General features: G+C 46.6%; 1 protein-coding gene across 2 annotated transcripts in view; it reads right to left on the reverse strand.

Moving 5' to 3' along the window:
* TMEM123 (transmembrane protein 123) overlaps positions 1-11,014 on the reverse strand; it is a 42,925-nt gene extending 31,911 nt beyond the window's left edge. Inside the window, exon 1 of one of the 2 annotated variants that reach the window (XM_075919298.1) lies at positions 10,704-11,014. In XM_075919298.1, coding sequence (XP_075775413.1) covers positions 10,704-10,785 — 82 coding nt within the window. In that variant the 5' untranslated portion in view covers positions 10,786-11,014. The remainder of the gene's footprint in view (positions 1-10,703) is intronic. The other variant, XM_075919297.1, reaches the window with a different exon arrangement.
* Positions 11,015-21,118: the final 10,104 nt, after the last annotated feature.

Consider the following 21,118-nt stretch of genomic DNA (forward strand, 5'->3'; position numbering starts at 1 on the left):
GCCAGGAGAGCTGACAGCTTCCAGGCAATATAGGAATGAAGTGGCTCTGCATTCTTGGAAGAGACACAGCCTAGGTCAGAAGGAGCGGGACTGGAGGCAGCCAGCCCTCAGCACTTCCTAGATCATGCCCCTCAGCCCGGCGCTCCAGCCACGATTTAAAGAGCCTGGGGTTCTGGCAGCTACTACTGTGGCAGTGATAGCAGCTGGAAGTCCTGGGCCCCTTTGAATCACCAGGCCCCAGGGCAACTGCACGTTTTGTCCCTCCCCCAGTCAGCTGGCCCTGCAGATAAGAACAACTGTTTAGGGTAAGAATGTGTATTTCTTAGTTCATTAGAATTAGCTGCCCTCTTTTGTTTATTTTAACTTAGTAACTTACTTTGATCTGTGTTTTTACTTGCAATCACTTAAATCCTACTTTTTATATTTAATAAAAACATTTTTGTTTGTTATAAAGACCAGTGTAAATAATTGTTACGTATGAGGGAAGCAACCACTGTGCATCTCTCTCTTTCATTGTTAAAGGGAACAAACATTTTCATGAGCTTTCTTTTTAAAACAATTTTTACACAGTGTAAGATGGATTTATTTGGTGTTTTGGTGTCTTTTGGGGATTGGTTACCTGGATGCTATCAGTAGCCTTATAGCTGGGTCCTCTAAGAGATGAGCTGGTTAAATGTCTGTGTAGCTCTGTAGGAGGACAGTAACCCCAACTCTGTATCTTGGCTGGGGGAGACCAGAGCTTCTGGCCCACCAGGATAGGATGGTGGAAAGCCCCAGATGACAGGAAGGCAGGTTCAGTGGCTTGATCAGCTCACCAGGTGACAATCCCCAGGGAACTTCTGTGATCCAAACCGTCACAGAAACATCCACTCTTATTTCCCAGTAAAGATCTCAGAATGATCAGGCTTGCAAATTAGTGAGGTGAACTAGTTCCCACTGTATTTTAAAGCTCAGGTTCCCATGCAGAGTGCACTAGTGCTCAACATTTATATACTGAAGAAATGGGAAGAATACTTGTTTACAATAACAATGAAATGTACCAGACTGGTTATCTTCACAGCAACATGGGAGCAGAGTTAAAATATATTTTCTAGAAAGGACCCAATCCTGCAGTACTTACTCAGACTCAAGAGTGTAAGAGAATGGGGTGTTATAAAGCTAGTTTTCATTGCAATCCAAAGAATAGATTTTAATTCTGTTAGAAGTTAATTTATTGCAATAGTTTGTGTTAGAAATGTTAAAATGCAGTGAATTATGTAATCATGTAACAGCTGAAAAAAACAGCGGTTATATGGTTACACATGTGGGGGGGGGGGAAGGCTGCGTGTAGCTGTGCATGTTAACTGATGAACCCAGGCTCATCAGTTAACCGTGTAAACTTTCAGATCCCTTGTTTGTGTCTCAGTTAATGTAATAGCCACAATTTATAAGTTCTAGTGATGACATTTATATACATGCTCTTTGTATTTGGCACAAGGATCCGTTTTTACTCATGAAAACGTGTATTTATTATCTGATATATCAGCAATCTTATGGGCTATTTTTTGTGCTAGTATCATCTGTAAATACATCTGAAAACATGAGTGTTTGTGGTCTGCTCTGCTGAGGTGGATCAGCTGTATCAAGTGGGCCTAGTGTAAAGGATAGAATGTTTCCTGTGCAGACATAAGATGGTGTCTGTCACTATGAATTATTTCCATCTCCTTAAAACTCTTGTGGCCTATACCACACATAGTATCAAATATCTGATACAAATTAACTCAAGTAGACCAGAAACATACTTTCATACACACAGAATCAATCAGTTGTTGTAGTTTTATGTGAAAATGGTCCTTGAGTCATTTCCAATAGTTATTTCTATGAATGTCCTGATGAAATTGAGTGAGAGAGTATATGAATAGGAAAATCTTCATGTGTGTTAAACTTACGCATAACTAGAGGGTAGTGCACTTTCTTGCTTCTGTGGGCTAAGCTCGCAGCACAAAACCAGGTGCTTGCATTCTTCCATCCCTACCACAAGCTACCTGTGTGTCAACCTTCTATTTACCTCCATTTTAGGACTCCCAGCAACCCTAATATCCTTCCCTTACACAACAGAACCTTAGAGTTATAAACACCAGATTTTTGAACTGACTAATCAACCATACACCCCATTTGGAACCAGAAGCATGCCACCAACACAGAGAAATACCACACATAAGCAAATACTGTACAGTACTGAGTTAAACAAACCACTAAAAAAAGGGGAGGGGAATAAAAAAAAGATTTGAAAAAGTAAGGAAATAGTTTTTGTGCTTGTTTCGTTTAAATTAGGATGTATTTCTTCTGCATAGCAAAGTTTCAAAGTTGCATCAATTCAATGTTCAATTGTAAAATTTTAAAAGAACAACCATAATGTGTTGTTCAGAGTTACAAACATTTCACAGTTATGAACAACCTCCATTAATTCTGATGTACCTTGGGCTCTGGTTGATGGAACAAAATGCAACAGAATTGTTTGTTGGGCAAAAAGTACTGAGATATGCATATTTCTGTCATTTGCATAAAACAAAGAGGAGCAAAACGTATAATATGTTTTATTCTACATATTCAGGAAGGTCTGGATTCAAAAGATAGTGTTGGCTACTATCTTGGCTGACCCTGGGGGACAGAACTTCAGGCTTCCAGAGTTACAAGCATGAGCTGCTACAGATGACAGTGAGTTAAAAGCTCTGCCCCGGGGCTATAATAGGTACTCCTTTTCGCTGCAGATCACTAATCAGTGCTTGAGATCGGAGAATTAAACATTTTGTGGAAGTGTTTGCATGATCAGGGCCTGAGTGGTTAGGAATAATCCAAGTGTTGTATAGAGCTGGCACTATATATAATCTCACATTATGGACAGTGAGGATGAGGTTAGTTTTCATCAGAGTCCTAATCTAACTGTACCAAAACTAAAGCATTTGTTAGGAGAGAAAAAGGACAAGGTAGGTTAGATTCAGCCCTGAGTCACTCAACTTCTACCGACATAACTCAGAATACAAGGATCTTGATGCTCCAAAGTCTATCAAGAATGACTTCAGAAAAAAGATATAAAGGTTGGACCTCCCTGGTCTGGCTCCCTTGGGTCCTGACTGGTCCCGGACAAGGGAGTTTTCTGGACCAGGGAAGAGGCTCTGCCGGATTTCCAGCTCCGCCATATGTGAACTCTACTCCCGCTGGCCCCACCGGCTGGCTCTGCTCCAAGCTGCCAGCAACCTCTGTGCAGGGGCTCTTTAGTCCAGCAACATTCATAGTTCTTCCGGACCATGGATATTGCTAGACCAGAGAGTCCTGGACCACAAAGGTTCAACCTGTATTAGAATTGGAAAAGGTACAGAGAAGGACAAAAAAAAGATTAGGTGTATGGAACAGCTTCTATATGAAAAGAGATTGGGACTTTTCAGCTTTGAAGAAAAGATAATAAGAGGAGATGTGATACAGGCCTATAAAATCTTGATTGGTGTAGAGAAACTAAGTAATGAAGTGTTATTCACTCCTTCACCTAACACGAGAACCAGGAGTTTCACAATGAAATTAATAAGCAGCAGGTTTGAAACAAACTAAAAGAAGTACTTCTTCACAATACACTGTCAATCTTGTATAGGCCAAAACTACTACAGAATTTTAAAAAGAACTAGATTAGCTAATGAAGGAGAGATCCATCAATGGCTATTAATCAAGATTGTCAATGATGCAAGCTCATGCTCTGGGAGTCCCTAGCCTCTGTTTGCCAGATACTGGGAGTGGATATCAGAGGATGGATCACTAGGTAATTGCCTTTTTGTATTCATTCCCTCAGAAGCACCTGGCACTAGCCACTGTCAGAAGAGAAGATACTGGGCTAGATAGACCATTGGTCTGACTCAGCATGACGGTTCTTATATTTAAAAACATTGGGAGGAACTGCTTCCTCGCTCCCATCTAGAGATAAAGACAGGGAAGGTAGTCATGACTACTCTGGGGTCATGGGCTCGCAAGTTGAGAAGTGATCACTGGGCTTGGTGTCAGCAACTCATGAGCAAGCGAACATGTCCATATGTCAAACATAGCATGTAGGGACACAGTAGGGGTAAGTAGCTGGCATTGTCTATGTTGAACATTTATAATGTGTCAACATCCGGTTACCCTGTCTGTGGATATAGGGTGGGTAAGGATACAACACAGAGTAAAGTTTTGTCTGATATTCCTTAACTCTGCATTTCCACTTTGGTTTTAAATGTAACTGTAACTCAATCTCCGGGATTTCAAACATTTGTGAACTGATTTTTTATTTCTTAACCATCATTTTCTAATTAAGTTTTCTCTCTTAAATATTTGATGAACATGCATAATCTTAATAGCAGGCTAAAGAGACACCATTAACTTGGAATGACGCTTTGGTCTGAAAATTCTGTATCCACTATTGTTATAACACCTATTTCTCTCTGTCTGTGTCTACATTGGCAAGATTTTGCACAAAAGCAGCCACTTTTGCGCAAAATCTTGCCGCCTGTTTACAATAGCCGCGAGTATTTGCGCAAGAACACTGACGTTGTAATGTACAGAATCAGTGCTACTTGCGCAAATACTCTGACTCTCCCACTCAGGGATAAGCCCTCTTGTGCAAGTATTCTTGCGCAAGAGGCCAGTGTAGACAGCAATGTTAATTTCTTGCCAAGAAAGCTGGATAGCTAAAATGGCCATTGGAGCTTTCTTGTGCAAGAAAGCGTCTACACTGGCATGGATGCTTTTGCGCAAAAGCAAATCTTTTGCGCAAAGGCACATGCCAATATAGACGCTGTCTTGCGCAAATACTTTTAACGGAAAAACTTTTCCGTTAAAAGTACTTGTGCTAAATCATGCCAGTGTAGACGCAGCCTCTATTTTCTCCTAGTTTGTTTACTTTGTGTATTTGACAACATTCTTATGATAGTTTCACACTTTCTCATGTACTGTCAATGAGTGAATAATTTTCATCCTTGCTGAAATGAAAAATATCAACAGGGGAACAGAAAAACCCTCAACATTTTTAACAGAATTTACATTTTCAAAAATCAGAATATTTACAGGATACTCTATAAGGGTATGTCTACACTACCCCGCTAGTTCGAACTAGCGGGGTAATGTATGCATACCGAACTTGCTAATGAAGCCCGGGATTTGAATTTCCCGGGCTTCATTAGCATAAAGCCGGCGCCGCCATTTTTAAAAGCCGGCTAGTGAGAACCCCGTGCCACGCGGCTACACGTGGCACAGGCTAGATAGTTCGAACTACGTAGCCATTCCGAACTATCTGTACTCCTCGTGGAACGAGGATAGTTCGGAATGGCTACGTAGTTCGAACTATCTAGCCCGTGCCGCGTGTAGGCGCGTGGCACGGGGTTCGCACTAGCTGGCTTTTAAAAATGGCGGCGCTGGCTTTATGCTAATGAAGCCCGGGAAATTCAAATCCCGGGATTCATTAGCAAGTTCGGTATGCATACATTACCCCGCTAGTTCGAACTAGCGGGGTAGTGTAGACATACCCTAAGCAACTGGAAGTGTTTTAAACTTACTTATTCAAAATCCCTCAATCAATATGCCTTCAAGTTGACACTGTCCCTAATGAAGTTATTCAACTTGGAATAGAACTTGTAATTTTATCACCATATTATTAATGGCCTGATCAGAAGCTCACTGAAGCAATCTGAAACTTTCTATTGATCAGGCTCTAAATGCTTATTTTTCTACACAGTCAGTTAAGCACAGTTCATATATATCACATTTATTGAAAATGCTACTTTACAGTGCATGGAAAATACAGATAATAAAAGCAGAACTATCTTCGCACAACATTTAACCAATATTTACCAGTCTGCTTGCTTACCAGGGTGCTGTATTTGTTTACAAAGACTAGCCATGCTGTTCCTTACATAAAACAGGACCTCCTGCAGTGTTTCATTGTATGACAGGATCATAACGCATTAAACAAGACAGTAGACAGGATATAGCATATATTTCATGAGAAGAGCATTTTTAAGCAAGAAAGAATTTTCTACTGAAAATGAGATTTTAAAGCTGTCACATCCCTCCCCCTGTTTTTTTAAATTTTATTTTCCATTGCAATTTTGCCAGAGTAAATTCACTGTACAAACTTATTGTGTTAGGGATGTTAAATATCGGTTAATTGAATAGTCGCATAACTTCATGAATTCTTATCGGTTAGTCGACTATTCTATAGTCCCTGGGGGCAGGGTTGGCAGCCAGTGCACTCCGGCTCCACTCCCGAGGAGTCCCTTGCCACTCTGCGCGGGGTGCCAGGTGGAAGCTGGTCCACAAGCAGAGACGGTTTAAAAACAGCTCCCCTCATAGACTGACTGCCTGTCGCCCTGAGCTGCTGCCTCTGAAACAGAGGCAGCAGTGCAGGGTGGCAACAGCCCCTGCCTGGGGCTTTAGCTTATCAGATAATTGGTTAACTGACTACACTATTACATCCCTAAATTGTGTATCTACAACATGAGACACAATTCAAGATTGCTAGGCTAAGTAAAATTGCACTTTAGTTTCTGATATCAGGTTGCTTTATTTGTATATTATTTTGGTAATTTAAACAAAATTGTTGTGTTTTGTGTAGGACTCCTTGAAGGCATTTTCTTCTGGCATTCTATTGGTCTAGCTTTTTACAGCCATCCTTGTGGCAAGATTGTTTTCATAGGATTATCAGTGTGAATTGAATTTGGTGCCTTCACCTCTTGAGTTAAATAGCTCATCTGATGTCAGAGGGGAATCTATATACTTACAGGGATCAGCCACTAGAAAGAGACAGCATCATTAGGGATGTAATAGTGTAGTTGCTTAACCAATTAACCTATAAGCAAAAGCTTATAGGTTAATGCTATAGACTACATGCATTTAACATTCCTAATCATCATAAGCACCAGAGCAATGTGTGACAAAAAGGGGCCCTTCCTTACAAACTCACAACAGTAGTAGATAACCACAGTCTTGCCATAAATGTAGTGCTGCCTTAGTACATTTACTGATCTTCAGCTAGGGATCTTCTTACACAACTGGCCAGGAGTATTATGACCCCTGCTTCTCCTTCTCTGACAGGTCCCTAAATGATTTCATTAGAAGGAGCTTGATCTATGCCTTGTTCCACTGTTCCTGTTGATTCTATCAACTATGGTTTTGGTTGTACTAACGCCATATACAAGTATCTTCTCTTTCTATTTGTGCCCAGATCTATCAGTAGAGTTCTGCGTGGCTAGAAATGTCCACCCATGGATGAGGATATCTGCAGACAGACATCAGGAGCCACAGAGTTCTACTCCAAAGAGTTAGTATGACCAGCAAGAGGCGTGTGGTCCCATTGCACCCAGAAGCCAGTGCCCTACACCAGCAGCTACTCCCTGAAGTGCAGCTGCACCGCTTCCAGCTAGCAGGGCTGTATGACCCCAGACAGGAGATGCCACGGGTGGGGGCGGTGCAGCCACACTGCCCAAAGAAACTGCTAGTGTGGAGCGCTGGCTCTCGGGCATGAGGGAACCATGCTCCTCTCTGCAGATTCCAATATCTATCCATGGATAGCTGCATCCACGGGTAGACCTCTCAATCTGTGCAGGGCTCTATCTATCAGTCCTTTTCTTTGTTGAGGGAAAGAGTGGATAGTGAAATTCAAAGGTGAATAAAAAAATAAACAGCGGAGTTGTTTCATGCTATGTACAAGATTTACCAGGACTTTTTTAAGGGAAAGAAAGGGTTTTTTTTTCTCTGTAGAATCATCAAAAATATCAAGTCTAGTCTTCCCTTTTTTTGGAGGTCTCCTTTAGAGGAATCACAGGTACGATTGGGAACTTTCAGCTATAAATTGAAAAGTTTAGAAGTTGATTCTTTTATTAATGATCTCACTTTTAATTTGGTAGGGCTCTACTTATACTGTTTGAAACTTTCTGTTTGGTTTCGGTTAAGATGTAGTTGCTTCAAATGTCTAATAAATCAAAGTCCATTTTGGTCGATTTCAGTGTCACAGGATTTTAAAAATAATAAATAAAATGATTTCATCTATTTAAATCTGAAATGTTATGGTGTTGCATTGTAGGGGTTTTGACCCAAAAAGGAGTTGGGTGGGGGGAAGGGAGGAGCATTGCAAGGTAATTATAGGGAGGGTTGCAGTATTGCTACTCTTACTTCTGAGCTGCTGCTGATGGGGCATTGCCTTCAGAGCTGAATGCCTGGCGAACAGCCATTGCTCTGCAGCTGCCCAGCTCTGAAGGATGTCAATACTTCAACCATCCCTAAAATAACCTTGTGATCCTCCTGAAACTCCCTTTTGGGTCAGGAACCCCAGTTAGAGAAACACTGGTCTCCCCTAGGAAACCAGTACAGTATAGGGCAGTAGGCCTGAACTATTTTGTCCACGGCTCAGCCCCCTCAACGCAGACCATGATTCTGGCCAATGGGAGCAGCAGAAAAAACCTCCAGGTGAGTGGTTTTCTCGGGGAGAGGGGGTGGGTTGTGGGGCTGTAGCACCAGCACAGGCTCCTCGCTGGTGGGAGGGAGGGCGAGGCCCTAGCCCACAGCCTACCTGCAAGATTTTATGGTCCCTGGTAAACGGTAAAAGCACACAAAAAAGCAGATTTCATGGGAGGAGACCAGATTTCACAGTTCTTGACATGTTATTTATGACTGTAAATCTGGAAAGGTCCTAAGTACAATTAAGAGGAGAAGTGTTTTTTAATCAATCATGTTTCACTTCCTTGGTATCTGTGAAATCAAAATCTACTAGTCTTCTACAGCAGTGTTTCCCAAATAATGTTCTGCAGAACTCTGAGGTTCCGTGAAGTGAAACTAAGGGTTCTGTGAGAAAATTCTACTCCCCCATCCCCTGCAGAGCCTGTACCCCGCTCTTATTGGAAATCACTGATCTACAGGATCCTCAAGTAAAACTGAGAAGGTATGACCTGGATTTCCATTGTAAAGCAAACACACTTTGGGCCTTTTTATACATCAAAACCCATTTTCTTTTCTTGGATACCTTTAAACAGATAGGTGACTAGTTTCTCTAATACAGTAATTTTTGGTTTGGTTTTCTGGGATTTTTTTCTTCGCTGACCCAAAAGCTAATGATATTTTATTCCAATTCCAATTCCTACCTTAGACATCTTGCAGGTCAGAGTAAACATGTTAGGTTCTTAGATTGCAGAAATCATCTCAGTGCTATAGTTCAGATTTTATTAGGAAACAAGTTTACAATGTAACCAAACAGTAAACACGATAAAGCCAATGGTAATCTGTGTGTTTGAAATTAGGATTGTTTTGGAAGTGTGCACAATAGATTCTTGGACTTTGTATTTTGGCCAAGCCATCTATAGCAAGCATTTGTCCGAGGATAAAGGCGCACCTGGTCCACTCCCTGAGTCCTTTCATAAAGCAGTAAAATTATATTGGGACATAGCTTGGCATGTCATCATTTACAGAGTGGACAAGATGTGCACAATTGATCCAATAAATACAAAACCATTGCTTAGTAAATGCAGATCATAAACCTTTCTGCACACTGTAAAACCATATCCTGATTACAAAGTGTGATTTTCACATAAAGTAGCCTTCTATGGATAACAGTAGATTGAGATTCTCAGATTTCATTGCACCATGCTCCTTTCTGACAACAAAAATTACTACATGACCCCTGGAGATGGGACCAAAGCCAAAACCTGAGCCCTGCTGTCCTGGTCAGAGTGGCAGAAGCTGAACCTCCAAGAGTTTCAGTAGCTAGTAAAGGGCCTGTAACCTGAGCCCCACCAACCAGGGCTAAAGCCCCCAGACTTTGGTTTCAGCCGGAGTGGTGAGGCTCAGGCTTGGACTTTGACCCCCACCGGTAGGGCCCCAACATGTCTTAACACCAGCCCTGGAGACTCCATTACAACAGGATCACAACTCACTTTGGGTCCTGTGACCCACAGTTTGAGAACCTCTGGATTAGATCATCCTGGAAGGGTGAAAAGCATCTTTATCACACGTCTATGAAAGGCACAACACATTTCTGCTATAGCGGTATTTGATCCCTTCTCTTAAAAATCCCCAGTACAAAACGAAACTCATGAATGCTCTAGTTCGATAGGAACGCCCAGTTCTATAGCTGTACTACACGGAACCATGATGTTATAAACCTGCTGCCTGACCCGTGGCTTCCGGGACTCTCATAAAAGATGTCAAGTATCAGAGGGGTAGCCGCGTTAGTCTGAATCTGCAAAAGCAGCGAGGAGTCTTGTGCCACAGGACTCCTCGCCGCTTTCATAAAAGCTGGATTTACATCTCACCAAGCTCACTCAGTCCCTCGAATTAAAAGGCAGTTTTAAACTGGGATCTCAACCCAGTACTACCCCAACAGCTAACGTGACAGCCACCGCGTAGGGAACAGTCCTGCATAGGAAAGGCAAGGAGTTAGTTGCCTCAGCCATCTGTCCGTGGACTGGCCCCAGCCCGTGGCATCCCTGGCACAGTAAAGGAAAGCAGCAAGCCTGTGCACAGCAGTATCAAAAAGGCTGAGAAAACTGAGCTAACGCAAGGCTAGCTCGCCCCCTCTAGTTAGCTCTGCCAGGGGCCCTTCACCCACGTGGAGCGCCTGTCCGGGGCCGGTTCGGGTCCCCACTGGGGGCAAGGTGCAGGCACGTAGGGCAAGGCCTCTTCGGGGCGCACCACGACCCGCGGCGCGGACTTACCGGAGGCGGAGAAACAGGCGACAGCGAGCAGCAGCAGCGCCGCAGCGCGCAAGGGGCTGCCCGCCCCAGCGGAGAGTCCCATGGTCCCGGGAGGAAGAGGGATCTGTCCCGTGTCTGCCACCCCCAGCGCAGGAGGCAGGGGCCGGGCGCGGCTGCTACCTAGGCACTACCCGGCTGCGCCCTCCTCACCTCCAGTCCGCGCCTCTCTGCGGGGCGGGCGGCGGAGCGGGGCCCAGCACAGGCAGCTCACGTGGTGGAGCGGGCGGGGGTGGCGGGGCGCAGCCAGGCTGGGCGGGACAAGCTGTGGCGGCGGTTTCCTTTGCAGCAGGAGGAAGCTGCGCTGCTCTGCTCTAGCGGTTCCCTCGCCCCGCTGCAGGGAGCGGCGCGCCCCGGCCTGTGTGGTGGGGCGGAGCGTGGGAGAGAGGCCGCCTGTGGCTGCCGCCACCATGTGCTGCGCGCCTTCCGTGGGGGGCACTTTGTCCCCCCGGCCCTGCCCGCCCCGGCTGCCTTAGGGATCCCAGTGAGGCGCGGGGCTGACTACGGGGCATTTCCACGCGCGGCTTGTGGAAAGGGCGAGGGGCCAGTGTGGACATGGCAGCACGACGGGTGGGGTGGAGAGGAGAATTCATTCGTTCTGGGCTGGATTCAGGATTTCCCGGACCCTGGAAACCCTTCGGGACTCCCACGAGAAGTGGCAGGGGTGTCCCTTCTGCCAGCGACCCCAGCGGGAGGCCTGTCTTTCCCCACGGGGGCCTTGATTTCATTCCCAGATGAAGTCAGCCAGCCCTGGAGGCCAGCTGGCCAGCGAGGATGAGCCGTGTCGCTGCCTGCTACTCTGGCGTTGAGGGTGTGTCTACACAGCATTTTGGAGGGAGCCTTCCAGCCTGGCTTATCAGACTTGCGCTAGTGCTAAGTCTCTGCTGTATAGGCTAGGGCTGGGCTCTAGCTCTGAAGCCTAACTCCCCAGTTCTCCAGCCCAAGCCACAACTTCAAAGGTCTCTCTCTACAACTCTTTGCAGAGCACTAGCCCAGTCTGTTGACTAGGCTGGGAAGATTGCTTCAAAGTGCTGTGCAGGCCAGCTGTCCCCAGCCAGACAATGGCAATCTATTGGTTCATCATGGAGGCTCTGAGAGTTGATCTCTGTCTCAGTCCTCATCTCCTCTCCCTTTGTTTTCCAGTAGCAAATGGCCCTTTAACAAAGCCTCAGCTGAACTCAAAGTAGAGCCTGCATGCTGCTTTAGCCCCAGGCTGATTTGCTGGATGCTTTCTCGCCAGTTTGTTGTCTTTACTTTGAAAAAACTTAAAAAACAACAAATAGTCTAGTACAGTGGTGTGCAACTTTTTTTTATCTACGACCCCTACACCGCGGGGGTTGCCAACTCCAGGGCCCAGCCCCTGGCTGTCCGGATCTAAGGGCTGCGCCTGTTATGTTTAAACAAAGCATACGAGATCTTTTATAGGGGAAAAGGTAGTTTGCTACATTTATTGAGAATACAACAGTTGCATATGCTTTTCAATCACACACACAAACACCATGCATACAAAGTCCCGCCAGACAATGTCATAGTTACCAGTCCAGATTCTGTATCAATCTAGTGGCCACTTGGATCGATCGGAGGGAGAGCAGGGCCTCTGTCGGTCGATCGATCTGATGCTCCTCTGGAGTTGGTGGCAAGACGAACCCAAAGTTCCATAGCAAAGCACCCTGCTTTTATAATCCTTTTCTCTGTTGAAGTCTATGGATTCCGCTGTGTCAGCTTGTGACCAGAGTGTTATCTTTTTTATGTCGTTGTTCCCAAAACATTTCATAGAATCATAGAATAATAGGAATGGAAGGGACCTCAAGAGGTCATTGAGTCCAGCCCCCCGCCCTCAAGGCAGGACCAAGCTCTACCTACACCATCCCTGACAGATGTCTATCTAACCTGTTCTTAAATATCTCCAGAGAGGGAGATTCCACCACCTCCCTTGGCAATTTATTCCAATATTTGACCACCCTGACAGTTAGGAATTTTTTCCTAATGTCCAATCTAAACCTCCCCTGCTGCACTTTAAGCCCATTACTCCTTGTCCTGTCCTCAGAAACCAAGAGGAACAAATTTTCTCCTTCCTCCTTGTGACACCCTTTTAGATATTTGAAAACTGCTATCATGTCCCCCCCTTAATCTTCTTTTTTCCAAACTAAACAAGTCCAGTTCATGAAGCCTGGCTTCATAGGTCATGTTCTCTAGACCTTTAATCATTCTTGTCGCTCTTCTCTGTACTCTTTCCAATTTCTCCACATCTTTCTTGAAATGTGGCGCCCAGAACTGGACACAGTACTCCAGCTGAGGCCTAACTAGTGCAGAGTAGAGCGGCAGAATGACTTCACGAGTTTTGCTTAGAACACACCTGTTGATACAACCTAGAATCATATTTGCTTTTTTTGCAACAGCATCACACTGTTGACTCATATTCAACTTGTGGTCCACTATGACCCCTAGATCCCTTTCTGCCATGCTCCTTCCTAGACAGTCGCTTCCCATCTTGTATGTATGGAAATGATCGTTCCTTCCTAAGTGGAGCACTTTGCATTTCTCTTTATTAAACCTCATCCTGTTTACCTCTGACCATTTCTCTAACTTGCTAAGGTCAGTTTGAATTATGTTCCTATCCTCCAAAGAAGTCGCAACCCCACCCAGTTTGGTATCATCTGCAAACTTAATAAGCGTACTCTCTATCCCAATATCTACATCATTGATGAAGATATTGAACAGTACAGGTCCCAAAACAGACCCTTGAGGAACTCCACTTGTTATTCCTTTCCAGCAGGATTTAGAACCGTTAACAACAACTCTCTGACTACGGTTATCCAGCCAATTATGCACCCACCTTATCGTGGCCCTATCTAAGTTATATTTGCCTAGTTTATCAATAAGAGTATCATGCGAGACCGTATCAAATGCCTTACTAAAGTCTAGGTATATGACATCCACCGCTTCTCCCTTATCCACAAGGCTCGTTATCCTATCAAAGAAAGCTATCAGATTAGTTTGGCATGACTTGTTCTTCACAAACCCATGCTGGCTATTCCCTATCACTTTATTACCTTGCAAGTGTTTGCATATGATTTCCTTAATTACCTGCTCCATTATCTTCCCTGGGACAGACGTTAAACTGACCGGTCTATAGTTTCCTGGGTTGTTCTTATTCCCCCTTTTATAGATGGGCACAATATTTGCCCGTTTCCAGTCTTCTGGAATCTCCCCTGTCTGCCATGATTTTTCAAAGATCATAGCTAAAGGCTCAGATACCTCCTCTATCAGCTCCTTGAGTATCCTGGGATGCATTTCATCAGGACCTGGTGACTTGCTGACATCTAACTTTCCTAAGTGATTTTTAACTTGTTCTTTGTGTATCCTATCTTCTAAAGTTACCCTCTCTCTGCTTGTATTCACTACGTTAGGCACACCTCCAGACTTCTCGGTGAAGACCGAAACAAAGAAGTCATTGAGCATCTCCGCCATTTCCAAGTTTCCTGTTACTGCTTCTCCCTCCTCACTAAGCAGTGGGCCTACCCTGTCCTTGGTCTTCCTTTTGCTTTTAATGTATTTATAAAAAGTCTTCTTGTTTCCCTTTATGCGTGTAGCTAGTTTGATCTCATTTTGTGCCTTTGCCTTTCTAATCTTGCCCCTGCATTCCCGTGTTGCTTGCCTATATTCATCCTTTGTTATTTGTCCTAGTTTCCATTTTTTATATGACTCCTTTTTTATTTTGAGATCATGCAAGATCTCCTTGTTAAGCCAAGCTGGTCTTTTGCCATATTTTCTATCTTTCCTACACAGCGGAATTGTTTGCTTTTGGGCCCTTAACAACGTCCCTTTGAAATACTTCCAACTCTCCTCAGTTGTTTTTCCCTTCAGTCTTGCTTCCCATGGGACCTTACCTACAAGTTCTCTGAGCTTATCAAAATCTGCCTTCCAAAGCTCATCCTGTAATCAATCGTCTTTCAGGAGTGCTGGCTCTGCTTTAAGGCCATCAATTTGTCAATAATCCAATCATCCTGTGAGTAGGGGTACACATCAATGGTTATAGATGGTCCTTCTTCGACGATTGGTAGTCTAGTTTTCACCCACGTTCAGCCTTCCTTCTTCGGCCATCTGGTTCTGAGCAATAACTTTTGCACCTTTATCTCGATGCATGCATACCACTTTCAGATATAAACAATCTCTTACAAGGACTCACAAGAAAAAGCATAACATCAGTATCTGCATTGGGCAAGGCAAAAAGGCATTGCAAATCAAACAATTAAGTCCTTAGCCTTCAACATTCCTCTAGTCTCATTAACACAGACACAATACCAAAACTATATCTCTTTACTCACTACACTTTAGAACACGGAAATGTCGGAGATATATACTTAACTAAAGGGTTTGACTTACTACAATATTAAATATGATTATATATTACCTTACATTACTGCATTACTAAACCTAAAATACAAAAATAAAAAGGATAAAACTTTCAATCCTAACACGCTGTGTGGCCCACGCTGGGCCCAGCCCCTGGCTAGCTAGATTTAAGAACCAAGGGGGTCGCGACCCATGGGTTATGTACCACTGGTCTAATAGCACTTTAAGGACTCACAAAACATTTAGATGGTGTTTAAAGGGACAGGGAAGTGTTGAGAGGGGCATGGGGTGGGCTCATTGTTTTGAATTGCTGCTAGGTTCCCTCCTCCTGAAGAGGAGTCAGCAAAAAAACTGTCCATCAGCTGTGTCTGCAGCATAGAACAAGTTCCAGCAATGGCCAGTGGATCAGGGTGCTTCCTTTCCATAGCCAACCAAAGAGAATACAGGCAGTCCCCGGGTTACATGGATTAGACTTACATCAGATCCCTACTTACAAACGGGGTGAGGCAACCCCGCACTAGCTGCTTCCCCCCAGCATACCAGGGAGACATGAAGCTAGCGCCCCCCCCCCAGCGGACCAGGGAGACGCGGAGCGGCTTTTCTCAGCAGACACCTCAGCTTGAGAATAAAGGACTGAGGGAAGTGAGGTGTGGGAGAATAAAACTGAGCTCTGGAGAAATGTTTGGCTAGAGTTTCCCCTACAACCGTGGTCTCCAACCTTTTTACACCCAAGATCACTTTTTAAGTCTCAGAACAGGCGAAGATCTACTGCCCTGCCCCTTCCTTGAAGCCCTGCCTACATTACATGAGGAAATCTAATGTAAATGTACTGCGCAGGTGCGCAGTTCAGAGAGGGCTCAAGAGCTACTCTTGGAGCCCCTGAGATCTTCCGGTAGATTGTGATCTACTGGTTGGTGACCATGGCCCTACAATATCTACCAGTTCCGACTTACATACAAATTCAGCTTAAGAACAAACCTACAGTCCCTATCTTGTACGTAACCCAGGGACTGCCTGTACATAGAGGGAATCCCCGGCAGCTCCCCAGTCCTTGCAGGCTCCCTAGCTGCAGCACGGAGCAGGGGTGGGAATCCTCCACAGCTTCCCTGCACTGCCAGTAAGGGAGGGAATCCCCAGTAGTTCAGTCACTGTAAGGCTGGGGAGAGAAGAACAAAAGGAATTTCTGTTGCTGGTCAAAGGAAGCCCCATTTTCAGAGCAGTTTTGATTAAGTAAGCCTCAGACAGGTTAAGCCACACATGCGCAAGGTGCATGTCAACCCCATCCCAAACAGAGAGCAGCCTAAGCATGACAGGCTGGAAAGGGTTAACCACAGCCATTTTGGTAACTTCCACAGCACAAAATGAAACACTCCTGTCTCCTGACTGGTGCTTGGAAATACCATGAATGGAGCCCAACCTGTTTCCAGCAAAGAGCCCGGTGCTCCCAGCCAGGCAGGGGGATGAAACGGTTACTTGCTTCCTGTGAATTCCAAATGGTATTTGTTGTTAGGTCATTCATTGTCCTAACTGGAACACCACCAAAATTCATTTTGCTAGTTTGGGATGATGAGCGAGCCCTTTTGCGTAACATGAATGCTGAATAAGAATAAGGGAGAGAGGTAAAGGGACTAGCAGGGATGAGCTTGTACTAACAGACAGAGGAGGAAAAGTGCCTTGGCCTTCCTGAAAAAAATCCAGTCGCTTCCTGGTGTGTTCAGCAAGGAGAGTGTGGGGCTGGCGGGGGGGGGGGGGGGGGGGTTATTACATGGACAGGAGTTTATAAGCTGGCTCCCCATCCAAGTGGGCTCCGTTCCACAGAGGCCACAGGGTAGATGTCAGGAGCCTGTGCTCAGGGGGAGCCAGCTGAGCACCAGGTGCCACTTGCCCCTCCCCACTTATAAACATGTAACTGTTTCAAACAATCCAGCAGTTGCAGATTTACGCCAATGCATGTAAGATAACATGCCTAATTTCATGCAGGAGCTGGCTTTGAAGCTGGTTCCTTGTGCGTACCAGCAACCTGCGTGTAACCATGAACATTAACCAATGAACCCTGGTTGGCTGGCATGATGTACTCTGAACCTCCCCCAGCATGACAAACCAGAAGCCCCTCCTTTCTTCTTTCATAGAGTCCCAGGAGAGAACAGCATTGGCAGTATTTAATGATCACACAGCGGTGTCAGAGCTGTTCACATTTCACCAGCAGGGAGAAGGGCCATTTGCAATGACCATGCAGAGCGAGAGCCTGGATGGCCAGGTCTCAGCTGAGCTCCTTTGGGCACTAGAAGACATGTTGATCTCATAAACAACTTTGCCATTTGCTAGAAGTGCCTTCTCCTACCAAGTACTGCTGGCCCTTCCCCATGCTATTGGCTCCTCTGTCTCCTGCTGCCTCTCATCCATTTATCCCTCTCTTTTGCTACTTCTTTCCTCCCTCTTCTCTTGGGACCCATCTAATTTTCATCCTTCCTGCTGCTGCCACCTCTGCTCCTGCCCTTTCACCCATTTGCTGGTGCTTTCTCCCACTTTTAGCTGTCTCCACCATCAATTTGCTGCCTTCTGCTGCTGCTATTACCACAGGCTTCTCCCTCCTCCCCTCCTAACTACTCTGTGATCTTGTCCAGGAAGACTGCTGATGCTGGGGGGTCTAGATTGGGATCTGATAAGAGCTGATCCAGCTGCTGTGGCATATGGTGGATCTGGCCAGCAGGAAGGTGTTTGTCTGAGAACGGCCCCCACAGACTCAGGGGATGGGATTGCCCCTGTGCATTCAGCAGGGAGTCTGGAATGATAGGATGGGGAGGGAGTGGAGATTAAAACAGATTGGCTATCCAGCTGCCCAGGGGAGTTGAGGCTGGAGCCTGTGAGCACTGAGGAGAAGGTGCTGCCTTGGCTAGCAGTGCAGATGGAGTTAGGCAGTAGCCGAGACCACCCCATTAGAGGGCTTGTGGTCAAGCAAATTACTGCACCAAGCCCTGTTGTGCGCCCACCCACACAGGCTTTTTCCTTGGGCCTCCAGCCTGGGAGGCAGCTGTCCTGCATGCTAGGGGTCACTGAGGGGGGAAATGCAAAGCCTTGCTTCCCATAAGCATTCCGAGACTTTCTCCTTGGCCTGGGTGTTTGCTCAGTACCCTATACCTCACCTGCACCCTAACACTGTGCTCCAGCCTAGCGCCCCTTTCCTGCACCCAGTTTCCCTCCCAGAGCTTGCATCTCTTACCACCTCCTGCTCCCAGAACTCTTGGTTCCAGCCTGGAGCCTGCACCCCCTGTCCCAGCCTAATGAAAGTGTGTGTGTGGGGAGAGCAAGTGATGGAGAGAGCAGGGAATGAAGTCTGTGGAGCCTCAGGGGTAGGGTGGGTAAATCCTGAGTTGCCCTAATACTTAAAACATGTTCTTGTGCATAGAAAGATTGGAGGCCACTGGTGAAGACATTAGGGATGTTAGATTGGAACCAGCTAACTGTTTAACGGATAAGTTGATGCTTGTTGGTTAAACTTAGGCAGTTCCCAGGGATGTAGCTTCACTGTGGCAGGGAAACCACTTCCCTGGGAGCCAGGCCAGCAGGGGCTGACAGGCCTGCTCTCAGGGAGGCATCCCTGTGGGCTCAGCAATATAATGCTTATTTAAGAGCATGCAGCATGTTGCCCATGAGATTTTCAGTGGTCACATAGTTACCTATTTAATCAACTTTTAACATCCCTAGTAGACATACCCTGTCTGCTCCATTCACATTCTCACTCAGCATGGGTGCTTGATACGAACATAAGAATGGCCAGACTGGGTCAGACCAAAGGTGCATCTAACCCAGTATCTTGTCTGCCAACAGTGGCCAACACCAGATACCCCAGAAGGAGGGAATACAAGTAATCCTCACGTGATCCCACAGATCCTCTCCCCTGTTCAGTTGGAAAACAGTACTTCTCGTGGGATAGCACTCATCAGGCTTTCTAATGCACTGCAAGAGCCCAGCATATAAATTGCTTCTAACATGTTATTAATATTTCTAAACCCAAGCATAACAAATATCTCAGGTCAGGCCTGAAAAAAGTCATTCATTTGGCTTAAAAATCATGAGGTTTTTTTAAAAAATATTATTTTTGGACTGTTTTCTGGATTCTGAGCCATTTGGGTGAACTCATGTCATATTTTAAACTTCTCTGTAATCATGACGGATAGAAACTTACTTTTTGACGGCAAAAACTGAGTTGTACATAATCATGAATCCAAGAGCTAGGGCTCGGAGGAAAAACAAAACTAAACAAAACAAAATCCTGCTAAAGTTGGCCACACACATAGATAATCATATTGTGCTGAGAAGCTCTCAGTATCTGCAGTTCCCACTGACATCTGTGGAAGTTGATGACACTAAGACTTTTGCTCATTGCTTTGGATCCGACATGCCAGCCTTGGAGTTTATGGATGTAGACTGTCGCTCTCCATATACAGCTCAGCAAGGGTACGTCTACACTACAACGTTAATTCGAACTAACTTAGTTCAAATTAGTTAATTCGAACTAAGCTAATTCGAACTAACGCATCTAGAACTAAAAACTAGTTCGAATTAGCGTTTTGCTAATTCGAACTAGCGCGTCCACACTGATTGGACGCTGGGGCGCACTTAAGGGCAGCTGAAACCGGTTCTGGCAGGGCATCAGGTCAGTAGTTGCTTTGTGTGGCTGCTGTCTGAGGCTATCTGAGGCTCAAGCTTAAAAGGACCCCTCCTGGACAGCTGGTTCTCAGCTTTTCTGCTTACTTGCCTACCTCGCCGAGGGACAGCAAAGCGTTGGTCTCTGTGCCCATCTGTGTTGGTGCTTCCCTTCGGGCCGCCGCTGCAGGTGGCAACATGGAGCCAGAGGTTGCCATGCACCTTCTGGTGCACTTTCTGGACTTGCTGCTGCAAGCCTGCCACCAATGGCTCGAGGCTGCCTGGCACCACCTGGTACACATCAGCCCCCTGCCTCTCCACCTGGCCGCCCTGGGGGCCATGGAGCAGCCGCGGCGGCGCCCCGGCACCGGCGTGCCCCACCGCGTCTGGCGTCTGGACACCAGCAGCAACTGGTGGGACCGCATTGTCCTGGAGCGCTGGGAAGACAGACAGTGGACCCAGAACTTCAGGATGAGGAGGGACACCTTCCTGGAGCTCTGCGAGTGGCTCGCCCCTGCTCTGCGCAGAAGGGACACTCGCATGAGGCCTGCCATCCCCCTCCAGAAGCGGGTGGCCATCGCCCTCTGGAAGCTCTCCACGCCGGACAGCTACCGATCCGTCGGGAACCAGTTCGGCGTGGGGAGATCCACCGCCGGGGCGGTGCTCATGCAGGTATGGCACTCGTCGGCCACTGCGCCGGGAGGGGAGGGGGGCTGCAAGGAGGGGATGGGCTGCACCAGGGACAAAGGGGGGGGAGGGCGGGAAGAGGCGAAAGCGCCCCGCACCGGAGGGGTCGATCTTTCCCGGCCGTACTACACGCCGCCAGAGGGGTTGCTTCCAGGAGTGGGGCGTGAGGCACTGCCAGGGCACGAACGCTCCCAGCCACCCGGGCGCCCCACTGATTGGCGCTTGTCTGTGTCTCTCTCCGCAGGTGGTCAAGGCCATCAACCGGGTGCTGCTCCGCAGGGTGGTCCGCCTCACCGACCCGGATGCCGTCATCCAGGGATTCGGCGCCCTCGGCTTCCCCAACTGCGGGGGAGGGGGGGGGGCCATTGACGGGACGCACATCCCCATCCATGCCCTGGAACACCAGGCATCCCGTTATGTGAACCGCAAGGGGTACTTCTCCATCTCCTGCAGGCCGTGTGTGACCACTGGGGACAGTTCATGGACATTAATGTGGGCTGGTCCGGCAAAGCACACGACGCCCGGGTGTACCGCAACTCCTCCATGTGCCAGCGGCTGCAGGCCAGGACCTTCTTCCCCGATCGCCACATCAGGGTAGGGGACATGGACATGCCCATGTGCCTGGTGGGGGATGCCGCCTACCCGCTGCGGCCATGGCTGATGAAGCCCTACATGGGGCACCTCAATCC

The sequence above is a fragment of the Pelodiscus sinensis genome, chromosome 1 (assembly GCF_049634645.1).
Source record: "Pelodiscus sinensis isolate JC-2024 chromosome 1, ASM4963464v1, whole genome shotgun sequence".
NCBI lineage: Eukaryota > Metazoa > Chordata > Testudines > Trionychidae > Pelodiscus > Pelodiscus sinensis.